Source organism: Neodiprion pinetum, chromosome 5 (genome assembly GCF_021155775.2).
Source record: "Neodiprion pinetum isolate iyNeoPine1 chromosome 5, iyNeoPine1.2, whole genome shotgun sequence".
Classification (NCBI taxonomy): Eukaryota; Metazoa; Arthropoda; class Insecta; order Hymenoptera; family Diprionidae; genus Neodiprion; species Neodiprion pinetum.
The window spans coordinates 23,790,096-23,808,058 of record NC_060236.1 but is presented as its reverse complement, the minus strand read 5'-3'; the positions used below and the strand labels follow the sequence as shown (position 1 = coordinate 23,808,058).

At 38.9% G+C, this 17,963-nt stretch overlaps 3 protein-coding genes, 1 long non-coding RNA gene and 1 other non-coding gene across 7 annotated transcripts; 3 read left to right on the top strand and 2 right to left on the bottom strand.

Moving 5' to 3' along the window:
• The first annotated feature begins 31 nt into the window (after positions 1 to 31).
• LOC124219821 (glutamate receptor ionotropic, delta-1-like) lies at positions 32 to 6,297 on the top strand. Its single transcript, XM_069136687.1, has 8 exons — positions 32 to 452; positions 1,122 to 1,583; positions 2,791 to 2,963; positions 3,636 to 3,863; positions 3,974 to 4,157; positions 4,406 to 4,617; positions 4,724 to 4,957; positions 5,031 to 6,297. The coding sequence occupies exons 1-8, from the start codon at positions 154 to 156 to the stop codon at positions 5,195 to 5,197; spliced, it is 1,959 nt and encodes a 652-aa protein (XP_068992788.1). The 5' UTR covers positions 32 to 153; the 3' UTR covers positions 5,198 to 6,297.
• On the top strand, positions 2,279 to 2,397 carry LOC124220753 (5S ribosomal RNA). The gene has a single exon (XR_006883670.1). It is a non-coding gene; the product is annotated as a 5S ribosomal RNA (ribosomal RNA).
• Positions 6,298 to 6,364: 67 nt separating the features above from the next.
• LOC124219825 (phospholipase A1 2-like) lies at positions 6,365 to 8,255 on the bottom strand. The gene is made up of 5 exons (XM_069136688.1): positions 8,098 to 8,255; positions 7,870 to 7,997; positions 7,064 to 7,371; positions 6,885 to 6,987; positions 6,365 to 6,805 (listed from the first exon to the last, which is right to left on the bottom strand). Exons 2-5 carry the CDS (start codon positions 7,983 to 7,985, stop codon positions 6,568 to 6,570), a joined length of 765 nt encoding a protein of 254 aa, XP_068992789.1. The 5' UTR covers positions 7,986 to 7,997; positions 8,098 to 8,255; the 3' UTR covers positions 6,365 to 6,567.
• A 4,524-nt stretch (positions 8,256 to 12,779) lies between these two features.
• LOC124219823 (phospholipase A1-like) lies at positions 12,780 to 15,957 on the bottom strand. Of its 3 annotated transcripts, XM_046627983.2 has the most exons (8): positions 15,807 to 15,956; positions 15,564 to 15,660; positions 14,881 to 15,031; positions 14,653 to 14,780; positions 13,870 to 14,177; positions 13,691 to 13,793; positions 13,484 to 13,611; positions 12,780 to 13,390 (listed from the first exon to the last, which is right to left on the bottom strand). In XM_046627983.2, the coding sequence occupies exons 1-8, from the start codon at positions 15,874 to 15,876 to the stop codon at positions 13,374 to 13,376; spliced, it is 1,002 nt and encodes a 333-aa protein (XP_046483939.1). In that variant the 5' UTR covers positions 15,877 to 15,956; the 3' UTR covers positions 12,780 to 13,373. The 3 variants fall into 3 exon arrangements, with proteins under 3 accessions (XP_046483939.1, XP_046483943.1, XP_046483942.1); XM_046627987.2 differs by lacking the exon at positions 13,691 to 13,793 and having other exon boundaries at positions 15,807 to 15,957; XM_046627986.2 differs by lacking the exon at positions 15,564 to 15,660 and having other exon boundaries at positions 15,807 to 15,924.
• Positions 14,132 to 17,372, top strand: LOC138191063 (uncharacterized). Its single transcript, XR_011177336.1, has 2 exons — positions 14,132 to 16,300; positions 16,436 to 17,372. It is a non-coding gene; the product is annotated as an uncharacterized lncRNA (long non-coding RNA).
• The last annotated feature ends 591 nt before the right edge of the window (positions 17,373 to 17,963 follow it).

The following is a 17,963-nucleotide window of genomic DNA, read 5'->3' as shown; positions in this document are numbered from 1 at the left end:
TTGCTTTTGCAAATTCGCAGTTCACCAAGTCCAGCTTTCGTCTGTACGTTTCATAAACGTCCACCCATATCTCAATCTGTGTCTGAAACTGGATTGTGTCATTACTTTTCTTTTCCAACCGTGTCACAGTAAGCCTTTTGTCGCGATACCATCATGTTAACGGTTCTGCTATTTCGAATTGCACTCGTTTATAGCGCGTCAATCGCAATTGAAATTGTAACTCCGGATCGGTTGAACGAGATTGCGGACACCTTGATTGAAACTTACATGAACGATCGTTGCGTGGTTATAATTTCGGCGAGTGGATACGTGGCATCCGGTTCTGTTCCGACAGTCTACGTGAGCGCTTATAGTCAGAAAAGTGCAGAGAGTTTGACAAACGCGAGCTTGACTTCCGAAGAGCGTTACAAGAAAGACGTTCTAGCGCCGGTCCTCGAATTAGGGTGCACCGGGTACGTAATTTCATTGCTGTGAATAGTTACGTTGGTCATCATTCACGAGTAACGATTCGCTTCATCGTGATGCGTCCATTTTTGATTTACCTTTAATTGCGAGATGGAACGTGTATAGAATCAATGGCGATGTTGTGCTGTCAACACAATTGTGAACGATTTCATTCCAAAGCAAAGTTTTGAAGCAATCAGCTCCTCGGCAATTGACTTAACGATTGTTCCGTTGAAGATTTCAATGTGACACGATTGTTGTACACTATCTAAACAGGATGGCTACAAATATTATGGTATAGGTATTGAACCCACAAGCCAAGGCTTAGACGACAGCTTATTAACGTACAAAACTTGGCTCTCTTGTGTGGAATACAGTTCTAAATAAAATTGAACTCAACCTCTGGACCCACAATATAATTATTACCAGCAAGCCCATTAGTCATTGCTCATTATAAAAACAAGTCATTCCCAATCCCGAGGATGAAATTCAGCGCCATTGGATTCATTACGTGTCAAAATTGGAGTTCAATTGATAAGTCAATGGTAACTAACGTAACTTTTTCCAGCGAGGATCGATTTCGAGAAAAAAAAAAAAAAACGTACAAACTGTCTAGCTTCTCTAGAAAAGATTGAAGATACCAGTGGTAAAGAAGGTTATTGTTTAAATTTGCATAGATACCTCGTGCAGGCCGAAAATCCTGAGACACAGTTTCGGCTTATAGAGAAAACGTTTGTTCACGTGATATCAAGAACCCAGCGCAGATTTATTTTTCTACCAACAATCGTCCAGATCAGCGAAAGCTCTACGTGGCTGCAGTCGGAGGTCCTCGATACCGGTAATTTCGATTTCCAATCAATTTTACACGGAGAATCTGTGCAGCATGTTACCGACGTAATTTTTGCCGTTCCGAATAATCGGACCGGTGACGTGGATCTGTTCACGCATCGCTTTTCCGGCCCAGACGATGTGGGCGGACAGGAAATTCTTCTGGACACGTATGAAGTGGAAAACAGAAAATTCAAGCTTGCGGCGAATCTTTTTCCGGACAAGGTCAGAAACCTTGAGAGAAAAATTCTGAGAATTGCAGCGTTCGACTATCCACCATATAATGTGATGATCGATAACGAAGGCGAAAAGTGAGTAAAATGATTTTATACTACTAGAGCGATGACTCCGCAGTTCGAATATAACCGCTTGAATTTGACTATCAATAAGAATCATTTAACTCTGGATTTTCTGTCTACTGATTTTTTGACTTGGTATCGCAAAGTGCTCTTTTCTTTGACTTGTTACCGGCTAGAGGAAATGCAACTAACGTGACGTTGAAACCAAATATTCAAAGCCAATAGTTGAGCATACACGAACCATGATTTCACGAATGTTCTAATAATACTCCTTCTAACACTCTACAATATGTAATAAAATCGATTTTCAATCGACTTTTCGTCATCGATTAATGACGGCGAGGTACGACGAAATTGTAACGCAAAGACGCTTGATCATTTTCTTTGGAAATCTTTGGACTGGAATCATCACAAGAAATAAGGATTCCCTAAAATCTCTAAACGATTATGAGATGGATAGGGCTGTTTATTTTGAAGGGTTTTATATGCCGTCAAGCTTTTCTTATTTATTTCATGCGAACATAGACGATTCCGTATAGCTTCAAACGCTTATCTCGGCAACTTTACGGAGATCAAGTTACAATAGACTTTAGGGAAAACGCCTATGGGAAATTATAATCATTAGTTGTAAGGCTCTGTCTCGAGGACATCCGTGATATTTTTCATATTTTTTGACCAACTTGATAAAGTAAAAAAGCTTTTCTATCGGCAACGGCCATACCATGTTGAAAGCACCGGTTCTCGTCCGATCACCGAAGTTAGGCAACATTGGGCGCGGTCAGTACTTGGATGGGTGACCGCTTGGGAACACCGCGTGCCGTTGGCATCTTTTTTTCAGTCATCCCTAAAATTTATCAAATCTATGTACCTTCAGAATACAGAATGATTTTTCATACTGTCATTTATTTCTGCAGCTAACATTGATATTTTTTTCAGCACAATTCCTGATTTTCAAATCTGTATTTGAAAGTCTGAACGTTTTCAGCTTTTTCCAGATTTTCGTTCTAAAAATATGTAACCATAGTCATAGAGATACCTATTTCTCGAATATTCCAATTTTTCTACGATATTCGCTAAAGGGTTATTTGGGACCAAAACTGCGAGGTCAGACAAAATTAGTACTTGAAGTTTTTTGTTGTGATTCAGACAATCTTAACGCATTTGTCATTGTGTATCATCCTTTCTTTTCCATGGGCATTGTTGTTGGAAACTGTTGTAGCTACCGATTTGATGGTGCCGAATGGCGATTTGCCGTGGAATTTGCAAAACTCCACAACTGCTCTTTGAAACCGGTCGTCGACAACGAGGACTTGTGGGGTGTCATCAACGAAAACCTCACCGGAAATGGAGTTCTTGGAAACTTAGTCGAGGACAAAGCCGACGTGGGAATAGGTAATGATCAATTTATCACAGTCATTGATGAACAGTTTCTGCGCTGATATCACCTGCATTTTTTAATCAATAAATCTTGTCTGGAGCGTTTCTCAACATTTTAGATTACAAAACCTGTAATTGCTAATAATCAGGTCCCATTAAACATTACATATTCATTAGTATCTCATGATTAACTTTAGCAGAAATAAAGCTTTTTGATGTAGTCGTGGAAGTTGAAAAAAGCAAGGATTGCTATCAATTGCACTTTTTTTCCGTTGGTACGATGACTAATAATAATTAGTGGTGAAGCGTCAGCGACTAATATCGTAATATTTGTTGAAAATTAATTTCATAGATTAAAGACGGAATTTTTACTTACTTTTCCAGAACGATTTTCGTCATATTGCTCGTTAGGAATCAGGTCTACCTGCCGTGCCTGACTACAAAAATTGTGTCACTACAAAAATTCTTTGTCTGCATAACGGCTCGAGCTGTCAAATGACTTTTCAAACGCTTTTTTTTTGTTGCAACGTAAGACTTTGTAAATTGTATTATTTCGTGATGTCATGTAACGTATGTATTAAGAACAGGAGAATGAAGTTGAGAACGATCCGAGGGTCGTGATCTGCAGTCTTAAATGACCAAAAATGCCCCATATACACATGCCTATATTTTTCTTCTGTTTTCCAGCTGCCTTGTGGTCCTGGCACCACGAGTTTCGTTTCCTGGATTTTACCGCGCCTTCTTATCGTGCGGGAATGGCGTGCTTTGTCCCTGAACCAAAACGGATCCCGCAATGGTTGTCGCCAATCTTTCCATTCGCCCCGTCACTCTGGGCCACCTTCATAACCATGATATTCGTATCCATTGCTTTCACTGGAATAGTAATACGGGGTGAAAGCTTCGTAAGGTTCGAGAGTAAGTGCAAGAACAACTCAACGCGACGTGTATATCATCGAGTTATCGCAGTGATTTTACTCGAATAAGAAGTTGGGTCCGGCGTTATATGAAAATATGGTTTTGTGCAGATTCTTCCAAAGTGAACCTGAGCGAGATCGTGCTGACGGTGGTTGGAGTGATGCTGCTGCAGGGCCTTGTCAAGGAACCCAACAGACCTTCGTGGGCCGCCCTGGCAATGACTCTCCTAGTCGTGTCGTTGCTGCTTGCCACTGCTTACGGAAGCAGCCTAGCATCTGCTATGACGATACCTAGGCGAGTAAATGTATACGTGCATTTGGTTGTAAACAATGGTATTATAGCAATCCTGCGGACCAGCGTCGGAATCAGCGTCGAGGTTATACTCCAAGTGTTTGTAACCTGACGTTTTGGAGCGGAACCGAGCATGAAACGATAAAACACATCGATTATTAATTTTCCAAACCACTATATTTCAAATTTAACTATTCGAAAGACCGAAAATCTCTTTATTCTGTTTGATTATCGAACTTATTTTATCTTAGATTCAAAGCACCGATAGATACAGCAAAGGAATTAGCGGCGAGTGGGATTTCATGGGCAGGAAATCACGAGTCCTGGCTCTACTCAATCATCAATGCCGAGGAGCCGGAAATGCGGACCCTGGTAAAAAACTTTCGTGTGCTAACTCCAGCGGAACTGGCCAGAAATGCTGCCAAAAATGATTGGGCCTTTCCAATCGAGCGACTTCCTGGTGGTAAAAACCAATCGGAGAATTCTTTTTTCAAGTTGATCAAAAGCGGTACCTTGATAACCTTGTTCGTAGAACACTGGTTATAATCACAGTAATTACTTATTCGTAGGTCTTTACAGCATCCAAGACTACCTCAGCAGTGATGCAATTGAGAAAATGCACATGATGAGAACCGACATTAATTTCGAATATTGTGTAGCAATGCTGCGAAAAAGTTCACCGTACACGCAGTGGTATACTCGGCGTATACTTGAGATTCAGGCGTCAGGAATCCCTTCTTACTGGGGAACCGACGTCGTTCAACAGCACCTTGATATACGTACTCAGTTGGCTGTTCACAGCGGTAATTAAACTTGCGTGACAACGATGCTCACTATTTTCAATATTATCGACAAGAGTTTAATGCTGCTCCACAGACAACTTAGTGACCCACGATCCAGTGAAGATGACAGTTGGCCAGGTGCAGGGAACGTTTTACATTCTGGCGATTGGACTCGCGATAAGCGGATTGGTTTTCCTGAAAGAGTTGTACGATGCACAAAAATCGACTCGTCAACGCAAAAAGGAGATAGAAGGGTATTAGGTATTAACGACAATACGGAAAAATAGTCACTTTTGTAGCCCTAATTTTTTTTTGTACTATGCACATGTTTGGAACAATTGATAGAATACTCAACCGTACGAATGTGAATGATATTCACAAGTAAAAGTTTGCGAATCGTATCATTAGACCGATAGCGTTCAATTTTAGCGTCTGAAATGATCTTATTCTTGGAGAGCACCACAAATACACGTTCGAGTTTAATGTGGTTACGAAACCATTAAAAACAGTATCACAAATGGAAAGATATAAAAAGAATGGTCGTATAATGTGTTGCACGAGTATTGCTGTAGACTTTTCATCATTCTGTTCAGTATCACTCGAAAATTCATACGTTTACTAGTGCTACACACTCTACTATTTTCCAACTGGTTCATTTTATTCTAGTACTATATTGTAATCATGTGCACCGCTTGCTGCGCTAATACTTATGTGTGGACAAAACTATATCGTTATAATAATTAGTACAAGCATGATGACGGTTACACGTACCATAAAATTACATTGCTTTTATGCCGTGGCGACGTGATAAATTTTTGCCGTGCATTTCAAACGTTCACTAACGACTTGATTTGCAGGCTAGTAACAACATACTCAATATCAAAGTTAGATTGTCATGGATCGCAATTTAATTCCGATTTGGCTTGTGAGGCATTCTCCAACAGATCGGGGACTATTTTTGGATTTGTTCGGATATCGCTTATCATTGGCCATAAATATTTTAGTACTACATGTTTGAAAGTAGTTATTGTGAATTTTTTCAGATTTATTCATCACACCTACAAGGAAATGAATTTATATGTTATAATTCGTAATATTACTTAGTTCGGGTAGGTCAGGCAGAAAATTTGTAATCACAAACGAATGTTGTTATTCACTGAACTTTGTAATGTTATGAATAAGAACTTTTTATTAGCATAATGTGAAGTCACTTGCGTGACTCTTTGTGAATACACCTTTCGCAACCATTTAAATAGGAAAAATATACAGATATTAGAAATAAAAATAAGTGGGTTTTTTTTTACTGTAGATAGCGATTTTTCACTGAAACTTAATACTCCGATTTGTGACTAAAATTTGAAAATTACGGGAAGTTAGGAAAATTTCGAAAATACTCTTGCAAAATAATAAATTAAAGGTGATAAAAAATAAAAACAAATCTGGCTGTATAGCAAAACAAAGCATTGAAATCTGGAAATTCCTCGATTGAAATTAAGAAAAGACTGTGGCAGCTTGATTGATAATTTTTGTTTTAAAATTCTTAGCACAATATTAAGACCTGCGTCGTGACATTGTCCGTTGGACCATCGCCGGATCACCAACGTTAACGAATAGTCGATTTCCACGTTTCCTCATCGGAAGTTCTTCTCTGTACCAGAAGCCGCGGCGATAACGAAGCCCACTTCTTTTGGGAAAAACTGTTCTTCCAAATCAGGTAGACGAACGCATTTTGGGTACTCACGGCAAGATGACGTCAAATTCATTGTGTCAACATAAAACGATCCTCTGGCTGGGTACTTATAGGCATTTATTCCCGGTACAGAGCACGTGGAGTTAGAACACTCAAGCTTTGGAGGAGTATCGGTTAACCTGTGTGAAAAATTGAAAATGATCACGAGCCGTTTACGCTGAAAGAATTCCAGCACGTATTATTTTCCTTGATACAAACCAGATCCACTTCCTGCCAATAAAATTGCAGGCAGAATCCTCGAACGAGTAGGTCAAGTAGTCGACCGATTTGCCATGTGAACAAGACAAATTTGTCAGTGAACCTGCCGAATCATTCAAGAATATTTCCGCGCTAATTGAAGGTATGTTCACGTTGATACAGCACATAGTGTAACTCACATCTAGGCTGAACATGCCCGCCATTAAAGTAAAAATCGTCGTTTCCCAAAGGCCAGATGATGCCCAGATCCGAGGTGTGAAATACCTGAAGAAAGTCAGCGTCCGTCTTGCAAACTCTGTTCGAGCACGGACTGGTCAAGAAACCTGGTCCTGCTGGGTCCAGGGCAATAATCTGAGGAATTGTCCCAATCTTTTTTCTCTGCAACTCCTTCCCTGCAAATCCAACCACGTGTGCGCCCAGACTGTGCCCAACCATGAGCATATTCTTCAAGGCAATACCATAGTACCTTATAAGTTTAGCGATGAATCTGTCGACCAATTCAAACAGTGTTAGAGAATAGTTCTCGGAGGGTGCAATTGCGTAATGATGAAATCATTCAGGAACGAACTAACATTCTTTGGACAAGATAAACAAAATCGAGATCTGAAAACTAATCGATAAAGATCCATGTTTAACTAAGATTTGTCTTCACTCCCTAACAGGGTTTTCCAGAGTCATCGAATATTTTTATAAACGATATGAAACTTCTTTCGAAAGACTTTGGTTCGGAAAGAACAAATGCTTAGGCATGAGAAATCATTAAATCGGAAATCGAAGGTGATTAAGTTAAGTTCTGAGTTGGTCTGGTAGTGCAGTCTAGGATAAGCAACGAATGAATTCGGTTTCGGTCAATGGTTGCTTCTCGCTGGAAGTTCGGAAACAATTTTCAGTCGAAAACAAAGAAAAATACACTAACCATCAGAGTATTTCAAAAAACATTTGCACTAAAATATTTTCATCCATACTAAAGTAATTAATTACGTACTGCGCGATGTTCGCTCCGACTTCGTAGGCGTTCTCGATGGATTTGGGGTAGCTCAGATACTGGGTAAGCGAAATCCCTCCGGAACATGCTCCTTCTTTCCAATCAACAGCAATCATGTTAACGTCGTACTAGATATAAGACAGTTCAACATATGGTGGTAACTGTAAATTCAGTTCCTTAATTTCTTGCCTAGTATCGCAATGCTATTAATTGACTTGTTGGAACAACCTTTTCAAGCCAAGTTTGCCTCAGATTTCGGTAGCGCGAGTTGTTCGCTTCGGAAGTGAACCCGTGAACTAGAAAAACTACCGGTAGACCACTTTCCACTGGTAACCTTTTAGATTTCAGATCGACGATCACACCGTTCGTTGGGTTGTTTCTGGAGAATGAAGTTCACCATGGTATAAATTATCGAGGAACTGAGGGTCAATAGTCAGCTTACGTGGGATTAATGCCTGAACTTTAAATTCTTCATCTAAAATTACTAAAATCATTCAGACATCGATAATTTGATTCTCAGCCCTGCGCCAAAATATAATACAGAACTTTTTCGTGGTTTACGTCTTGCGCGCAATGAAATGTTATTCATATGACTCGCTGCAGGAGCAGCGATATAGATTAAGTGGTGCGTGCTCTGATTTTGTCAACCTCCTACACTTGACGACAGTGTATCATTTCAAATATGCTGAAATGATGTTGCATACCTCATTTCCGTAGAATATTTTCCAGGATAAGGAGGTTGGTTCAGAAGTCAGACCAACTGTCGAACTTCCATAATCGTCACACGGTGATTAAGTTATGAAGCAAAGTGAATACGCAGTTTCTGATCTTTAAGTACATGCTATTGTAACTCCTGTCTTTGACCTTTGATACCGTACCTGTTATAAATGATATATTTTATGTGGTTAGCTCCTATTACGCATGAGGGGACTATTCCTGATATCAGTTTAGTAACATTGCTCTGGCAGAGAATACCTTGAGGAAAAAAAAGTTTCTTGAACAACAATTTTTGGTATAAAGCTCGGTAAAAAATAAGAAATCGTTAAGAAAAAGAGCAAAAATAAAACATTATCCATGCTTTGGAAGTAGTTACCCAGTTAGTGTCTCATTGATCGACTTACCGCTTACCATGGAGCCAAAAACAGTCACTGCGAGTACGACGGCACTTTTTGAAGCTCTGAATCGGGCCATACTTGAGGAATGTGGTAGTAGATATTATAAAATAGTCATTTCATAGTACCTACCTACTTATATAAAGGCATCCTTAACGAGGTGCCCAGCACAGAAATGGCCATACTTGAGGCATGTGGTAATAGATATCATTAAATAGTCGTTTCATAGTACCTACCTGCTTATATAAAGGCATTCTCGACGAGCCGTGCTTCATAAAAATAACCATGTGAGTGTGTATTTCCAGGTTAACTGTTGAAATTATCGTGTTACGAATTATATCCCCCATATCTTTGTCTGGATGAGAACACGAGCTGTAAAATCACGACACTAGGGATCTTTACTTCTGATTATGCTTGAGCTCCCTTTCACTCTTCTTAATTTTTTATGTTTCTCTTTTTCTTTAGAATTCATTCTCTCGCATCATTCAAACTGAATCCATGCCTTTTAGCCGCCAAAAATTTCGTGTTTGAATGTTATAATGATCAAATAAAGCAAACTGTGATTTCTCTACCCACACGATTACCAGGAAGTTTTTATTTATTTATTTATCTTTTTGTTGTAACTTAAGACTTTGTAAATTGTATTATTTCGTGATGTCATGTAACGTATGTATTAAGAACAGGAGAATGAAGTTGAGAACGATCCGAGGGTCGTGACTTGCAGTCTTAAATGACCAAAAATGCCCCATATACACATGCCTATATTTTTCTTCTGTTTTCCAGCTGCCTTGTGGTCCTGGCACCACGAGTTTCGTTTCCTGGATTTTACCGCGGCTTTTTATCGTGCGGGAATGGCGTGCTTTGTCCCTGAACCAAAACGGATCCCGCAATGGTTGTCGCCGATCTTTCCATTCGCCCCGTCACTCTGGGCCACCTTCATAACCATGATATTCGTATCCATTGCTTTCACTGGAATAGTAATACGGGGTGAAAGCTTCGTAAGGTTCGAGAGTAAGTGCAAGAACAACTCAACGCGAAGTGTATATCATCGAGTTATCGCGGTGATTTTACTCGAATAAGAAATTGGGTCCGGCGTTATATGAAAATATGGTTTTGTGCAGATTCTTCCAAAGTGAACCTGAGCGAGATCGTGCTGACGGTGCTTGGAGTGATGCTGCTGCAGGGCCTTGTCAAGGAACCCGACAGACCTTCGTGGGCCGCCCTGGCAATGACTCTCCTAGTCGTGTCGTTGCTGCTTGCTACTGCTTACGGAAGCAGCCTAGCATCTGCTATGACGATACCTAGGCGAGTAAATGTATACGTGCATTTGGTTGTAAACAATGGTATTATAGCAATCCTGCGGACCAGCGTCGGAATCAGCGTCGAGGTGATACTCCAAGTGTTTGTAACCTGACGTTTTGGAGAGGAACCGAGCATGAAACGATAAAACACATCGTTTATTAATTTTCCAAATCGCTATACTCTAAATTTGAATTTTCGAAAGACCGAGAATCTCTTTATACCGTCTGATTATTAAAATTATTATATTTCAGATTCAAAGCGCCGATGGATACAGTGATGGAATTAACGACCAGTGGAATTTCATGGGCAGTAATACACGAGTTCTGGCTCTACTCAATTATCAATGCTGAGGAGCCGAAAATACTGGAGACTCAGGCATCAAAAATCCATTCTTACTGGCGAACCGACGTCGTTCAACAGCACTTTGATATACGTACTCAGTTGGCTGTTCACAGCGGTAATTAAACTTGCGTGACAACGACGCTCACTATTTTCAATGTATCGACAAGAGTTTAATACTGTTCTACAGACAACTTAGTGACTCACGATCCAGTGAAAATGACAGTTGGCCAGGTGCAGGGAACGTTTTACATTCTGGCGATTGGACTCGCGATAAGCGGATTGGTTTTCCTGAAAGAGTTGTACGATGCACAAAAATCGACTCGTCAACGCAAAAAGGAGATAGAAGGGTATTAGGTATTAACGACAATACGGAAAAATATTCACGCCTTTCATAGCCTTGACTTCTCTTTCGTACTAATCACATGTTCGAAGAATCGATGGAATATTCAACTCAGGGCTGCAATGTGAATGCCATTTACAAGTAAGTGAATCGTATTATTAGATCGATAGCGTTCAACTTTAGCGTCTAAAATTATCTTATTTTTGAAGAGCACCATAAATACACGGTTCGACTTTATTGTGGTTACGAAACCGTCAAAAACAGTATCACCAGCGTAAAAATGAAAAAAATTGTCGTATAATCTGTTCCACAAGTAGTGTTGTAAGCTTCTTATTCTGGAACTATATTGTAATCATATGCACTGCTTGCTGCGCTAATGTGTACGTGCGGATTAAACTCTATCGTTATAATTATTATTATAAGCGTGACGACAGTTACACGTACGATACAATTACATTATTTTATGCCGTGACAAGGTGATAAATTGTTGCCGTGCGTTTTAAACGTTCACCAACGAATTCACCTTGTAACGATATTACATGCGAGTCACATAGAATATAAAGTAATTCGTATGTACGCGCCTTAAGCACATACAACGTTTCAAAATAAAGGGCAAACGCTTAACTCTAGGTGTCACGTCGGTCAAGATCACCTATCCGGTGAAATAAGTGTAACTCTCTCTCTCTGCGAGCCGGGGTCGAAGCGAACGGTCGATATAAAGTCTAGTCCTGTCATATTCACATTCTTATAATTTCGTTAACATTTGGGAAAACAAAACAAGCCAAAAAAAAAAAAAAAAAAGGGAATTTGAGACGACGATTCATACAAGAAGTGTAACCCAACGCAATCCCAATCTTTCGGAGCCTGTGAGCCTAAAGAACAAATCCAAATATCTGATCGACGAACGACCACGCAGTATAATCGGTGAAGACCGATTCTATAAAAGGAATATCAAAGAACTTCAACATCCATGATCATCTACGGAGCCGTTAGGCCACCTCGCTTCATCAGAGATATTCCGAGCTAAGTCATCTTTTCATTACTGATTTGTAGGTGGATTGTGCCACAAATCTGTAATAGCCTTCTTAAGTCAGTATTTTATATCTTCGTCTGTTAACTTTATTGTAATCTCACCATAATTTAGAGTCCTTTGTCAGTAGATTCATTCTTTCACTAGAATCATTTTTAAATTTGAACCATAAAGGAAAAGAGAGCCAGTCTTTCGTTAATATGGTACAAAAATTTTACCAGAATAATTATATACAAAACGTCGGTAATCGCATTGAGTAATTTTAACGTGTGAATGAAAGAGTGAATGAGATTTTCTATGATTGCCTGTTCTGTTAAAAGGTTATACCAAAACTCAATAAATCTGTGTTCTACATTGTTTCCTCCTGATTTAATGTATTTTGTTTATTGAATATATCTAGATTTCTAATATAACATAAAATCAAAACGTATCGGTTGAACCTCAAAAAAAAAAAACCGTTACAACCTGCAGGCCTGTAACGATATGCTAGATATCAAATTTAGATTGTCACGGATCGCAATTGAATCCCGATCTGGCTTATAAATCATTCTCCATCAGATCGGGGATTTTTTTCGGACCTGCTCGAACGTCGCTTATAATTGGCCACAAATATTTTAGTATTATTCGAAAGTAGTCACTGTGAATTTTTTTCAAATTTTCTAATTATACCTACAAGAAGATGCACTTTTTTGCGACAATATACAGAATTACTGGGTTCAAGTAAGTCAGGTAGAAAAATTGTAATTACAAACATATTTAGTTAATAAAAAAAACTTCAAACAAATATGTTTCGATAAAATATCTTGGATATCATTTCTATTTTTAGCCAATATACAGTGCTCTGTAAAAACATACAATTAAAAAATCGGCATAGTAGGCTTCGGCTACTGAATGATGTAATAAATTCTTGGACCAAAGTCTCAGCATGAAGTTATGTCAGACCCAACCATTTTCGTGACTCTCTGTGAATCTATATCTCACGAACCATTCAAATAATAACAAAATGTATTAGAATCAAAACTAACCTGTCATTTTCAACTATAGATAGCGATTATGCACTGAAACTTCGGAAAGAAATACCCCACTCCGAATCTGCACAAGATTGAAAAACTTCAGGAAACACAGAAAATTTCAAAGGCACTCTGGAAAAGTAATCAATTGAAGGTGATGAAAAATAAATACAAATCTGGCTGTATAACAAAACAAAGCCTTGAAATCTAGAATTTTCTTGATTAGGATTAAGAAAATATTGCGGCAGCTTAGTTGATCATTTCAATTTTAAAATTATTGGTACACTATTAAAACCCCCATCGTGACATCGTTCATTGAATCATCGCCAGATCATCAAGGTTAACGAAGAGTTGAGTTCCACGTTTCTTCATCGGAAATTTGTCTCTGTAGCAAAAATTGTCCGTGACAATCAATCCCAGTTCCTTGTGGAAAACAGCTTCTCTAAGTCATATGCACGAACGCATTGTGGATACTCACCGCAGGATGATGACAGGTTCGTCGTGTCAACATAAAACACTCCTCTGGCCGGGTATTTATAGGCAAATATTCCAGGCACAGAGCATGTGGAGTTGGAACACTCAGGCTTAGGAGGAACACCGAAGAACCTGTGGACAAAGTTGAAAGTGATTACGAGTCGTTTACACTCGAAAAAGTCCAGCTCATATTACTATCCCAGATACAAACCAGGCCCACTTCCTGCCAATTAAATTGCAGCCAGAATCCTCAAATGAGTAGGTCAAGTAGTCGACGGATTTGCCATGTGAACAAGACAAATTTGTCAGTGAACCTGTCGAATCATTCAAGAATATTTCCGCGCTAATTCCATATATATTCACGTTGATACAGCACACAGTGTAACTCACATCCAGGCTGGTAAATCCCGCCATTATAGTAAAAATCGTCGTTTCCCAAAGGCCGGATGATGCCCAGATCCGAGGTGTGAAATACCTGAAGAAAGTCAGCGTCCGTCTTGCAAACTCTGTTCGAGCACGGACTGGTCAAGAAACCTGGTCCTGCTGGGTCCAGGGCAATAATCTGAGGAATCGTCCCAATCTTATTACTCTGCAACTCCTTCCCTGCAAATCCAACCACGTGTGCGCCCAGACTGTGCCCAACCATGAGCATATTCTTCAAGGCAATACCATAGTCCCTTATAAGTTTAGCGATGAACCTGTTGACCAATTCAAACAGTGTTAAGTATAGTTCTCGGAGGGTGCAATTGCGTAGTTATAGAATCATTTAGGAATAAACTAACATTCTTTAGACAAAATAAACAAAATCGAGGTTAGAAAACTACTCAGCAAAGAGTCGATAAATTCCCAATGCTGATTGATCTTCACTTCACGATAGGGTTTCCCACAGTTATCTATTATAATACCTTTACAAACGATTTGAAACTCCTTTGGAAAGACTTTGACTTGCAAATCACAAATGCCAAGGGGCGAGAAATAATCAAATTGAAAACTGAAGGTGATTAAGTTGAGATCTGAGTTGGTCTGGTATTGCAAGTCTAGGATAAGCCACGAATGAATTCGGTTTCGGGCAGTGTTTGATTCTCGCTAGAAAAATATACTGACCAACAGAGTATTTCGAAAAACATTTGCAACCAAAATATTTTCATCCATATAAAATAATTAATTACGTACTGCGCGATGTTCGCTCCGACTTCGTAGGCGTTCTCGATAGATTTGGGGTAGCTCAAATACTGGGTAAGCGAAATCCCTCCGGAACATGCTCCTTCTTTCCAATCAACAGCAATCATGTTAACGTCGTACTAGATATAAGACAGTTCAACATATGGTGGTCACTGTAAGTTCACTCCCTTAATTTCTTGTCTAGTATCGTAACGCTATTAATTGACTTTTTCGAACAACCTTTTTAAGCCAAGCTTGACTCAGATTTTGGTAGCGCGAGTTGTTCGCTTCGGAAGTGAAACCGTGAACTAGAAAAACTACCGGTAAATCACTTTCCACTGGTAACCTGTTGGACTCCAAATCGACGGTCACACCGTTCGATAGGTTGTTTCTGTAGAATGAAGTTCACCATGGTATAAATTATCGAGGAACTGAGAGTCAATAGTCAGCTTGCGTGGGATGAATGCCTGAATTCTAAATTCTTCCTCTAAGATCGCTAAAATCATTCGGATTTCGATCATTCGATTCTTAGCCCTGTGCCAAGTATACAACATTCTTATGGCTTACGTTTTGCTTATGATCAAATGCTATTTATACGACTCGTTGCAAGGGCAGCAATGTAGATCAATGAAGGACAGTGTTTCACTTAAAATGTACTAAAATGATATTTCATGATAGATTTCAACTGAATATTTTCCAGAATGAGGAAGTTGTTTCAGAAGCCTGGGAATTAGATAGACAAAAATTAAGATTACTAAGACTAAGGGGTTCCTCTTTGGCGTCCATATACAGTCTTTGCCTGCAGTGTCGTAACTTCCATGATTGTCACACGGTGATAAAATTATGAAGAAAAGTGAGTACACATTTTCTGATCTTCAAGTACACGCTATTGTAACCCCTGCCTTTGACTTTTGATACCCTACCTGTTATAAATGATATAGTTGATTTGGTTAGCCCCCAAAACGCATGAGGGGAATATTTCTGATATCAGCTCAGTAATGTTGCTCTGGCAGAGAATACCTTCAGCAAAAAAGAGTTTTTTGAAAAACAATGTTTAATATGAAACTTGGCAAAAATAAGAAATCATTAAGTAAAATGTCAAAAAATAAAACCTGGTCAGTTTTTTGAAAGTCACTATCCAACAAGTGTTCCATTAATCGACTTACCGTTTACAATGCAGCCGAAAACAGTGATCGCGCATACAACGCCACATTCTGAAGCTCTGAATAGTGCCATACTTGAGGCATGTGGTGATAGATATCATAGAATAGTCGTTTTATAGTACCTACCTACTTATATAAAGGCATCTTTGACGAGGTGCACGTCATAAAAATAACTATTTAAGTGTGTATTTCCTGGCTAACAGTTATAATCATCGTGTTACAAATTTTTATTTCGCATATCTCATTACCTTGCATAACATCATGTCACAGTTTCAAATTTCGTAATTGATATATTGCGTCACGATAATACAACGTGCGCACAACTAATGTAACGCATAGCGCTAAGCCTAGTGGCGCACTGAAACTATTAGCCATATCTATACGACAATATTGTAAGAGCCTGATTAGAATTTGTAATTATCGAGATACGGAGTTCATTTTCTTTGTAGAATAAACTCGAATCGATGTTCACTTGGCTGGGAAATTCTTTCCAAAAGGTAAGAAAACATTGGTTCTACAAAATTCAGTTGGATACTGATTGAGGAGTGTTTTTTGAAACGCAAAAATAAGACTTGTATAACTTCTCGATTATTCAATTTCTCTTCACGGAAATCGTTTCCGTTTTGTTACAGTCAATCGACTATAACACGTGGTAGTTACAATAAGAACGTAAAGTTTTTCAACTTCGAGTCAGCAGTGTTGATCTTAACACGAATTGGTAAGTTTCACGAGAATAATTGGTTTCATGCAAAATAAACAACATAACTAGTCACAGTAATAATTTCATTTGGTGGATACTGATTCAATTCGTATAACATAGTGAAAGAAAGTGGTATTCATGAGTTTCATAGTCATAAGTTCAGAACTGACTAATAATCTATAGGATCTTCGACCCAACTGGATCTTGTGGTGAAACCGTTTTAAAAAGACCATGATTTTGATCCTAGAAAATTCTCTGTACTTCGAAGTTATCAATGTCTACTAGAAGTAATGTATACATAAGAACGAGTAATGAATGAATTAGTATAAAACGTGCTGATAACTCCAGAAACAGTACCTCTGGTGCGAAAACCTTTCGCCAAGTACGTTGAAAATGTGTCCTCATTCTTTATCGAATGAGAATCAACTCACATACCATTGCCAACTACATGTCTGTTGAATCACAAAAAGATCATGTTCGAAACTTGACACGTGGTTTCCACATCTCTCTGAAATCACACTGGGGTCAGACTAACCCTAAGCGTATCCGACAAAAATTAATAAGAGAATAAAAATGAGAAATAATGTAACTCAGGAATTATAAAAGTCCAGAAATCAGACATGTCCTTGGCTGTAGTATGCGATTTGATTCTTTTTTATATAGGATGGTAACACATTTTCAACGCACTTGGCGAATTGTTTTCGCCCCAGAGCTGCTTTTAGGGGAGATCATCATTAGTATATTGTCGTAGTATAACATACTATGATGATACTATTCTAAACCTAGAATAAGTAGTTGGTATACACTCACACCTGAACACTTGTACAAAATATTGGGCATATTGAATAAACTATGACTTGGACATGGTGGCTATGAGTTTGTGATTTTTCTCTTCCACCTATCTGAACATCCAATGCAATATTCATGTTAATCTGTCGTGCGTCGTGATTCGTTGTTCGCAGCGGCGATGAAAAATGAGCAATGGATTCCTTCAGCAAAAGACGTCAATAACAAGATTTCAAATTGTTTAAACCGCTTTTCAAAGTGGTCCACATTGAAATTGAAACAAGGCCAGAGAGGTGAGCATTTCTGTTTTGCCATTTCCAAAGCTGTAAACCATTTTCGTCTCGAAATCAAGTTCCGGGACATTTTCCGAACTGATTGGACACCCAGGAATTCGTAAACGGAGCGAAAAGAGCATAAAAACATCAGGAGAGAAATGGCGAATGAGATTCTTCGTTTTTCGGCTGTGACTCTTCATAGAATGATATCAGCGTATTGGGACTGCGCCCAATCGATTTCTCTCGCAAAACTACGTCGGAATAGTGCATCAAAGAATTGATTCCAGCACTTTTCAAAATCGCGAAAATTTTCGCCAAAAATGGAAAGGGGTTAGCCTTACTTTTTTTTTGGGCAAAAAACTTTTGGTCTCAGATTCGATTTAAATGACCCTTATCCGA

Excerpts from the sequence above, each read along its gene's own strand:
- LOC124219825 (XM_069136688.1), bottom strand. The coding sequence starts at position 7,985 with ATGATTGCTGTTGATTGGAAAGAAGGAGCATGTTCCGGAGGGATTTCG. Across the intron at positions 7,372-7,869 it reads GTCGGAGCGAACATCGCGCA|ATTCATCGCTAAACTTATAA; the intron begins GTACGTAATTAA and ends ATTGGTCGACAG. Across the intron at positions 6,806-6,884 it reads ATTGGCAGGAAGTGGATCTG|GTTAACCGATACTCCTCCAA; the intron begins GTTTGTATCAAG and ends TTTTTCACACAG.
- LOC124219823 (XM_046627983.2), bottom strand. The coding sequence starts at position 15,876 with ATGGCACTATTCAGAGCTTCAGAATGTGGCGTTGTATGCGCGATCACT. Across the intron at positions 15,661-15,806 it reads TTTCGGCTGCATTGTAAACG|GTATTCTCTGCCAGAGCAAC; the intron begins GTAAGTCGATTA and ends TTTTTGCTGAAG. Across the intron at positions 15,032-15,563 it reads AACTATATCATTTATAACAG|AAACAACCTATCGAACGGTG; the intron begins GTAGGGTATCAA and ends TTCATTCTACAG.
- LOC124219821 (XM_069136687.1), top strand. The coding sequence starts at position 154 with ATGTTAACGGTTCTGCTATTTCGAATTGCACTCGTTTATAGCGCGTCA. Across the intron at positions 453-1,121 it reads CTCGAATTAGGGTGCACCGG|ATACCTCGTGCAGGCCGAAA; the intron begins GTACGTAATTTC and ends AAATTTGCATAG. Across the intron at positions 4,958-5,030 it reads TCAGTTGGCTGTTCACAGCG|ACAACTTAGTGACCCACGAT; the intron begins GTAATTAAACTT and ends GCTGCTCCACAG.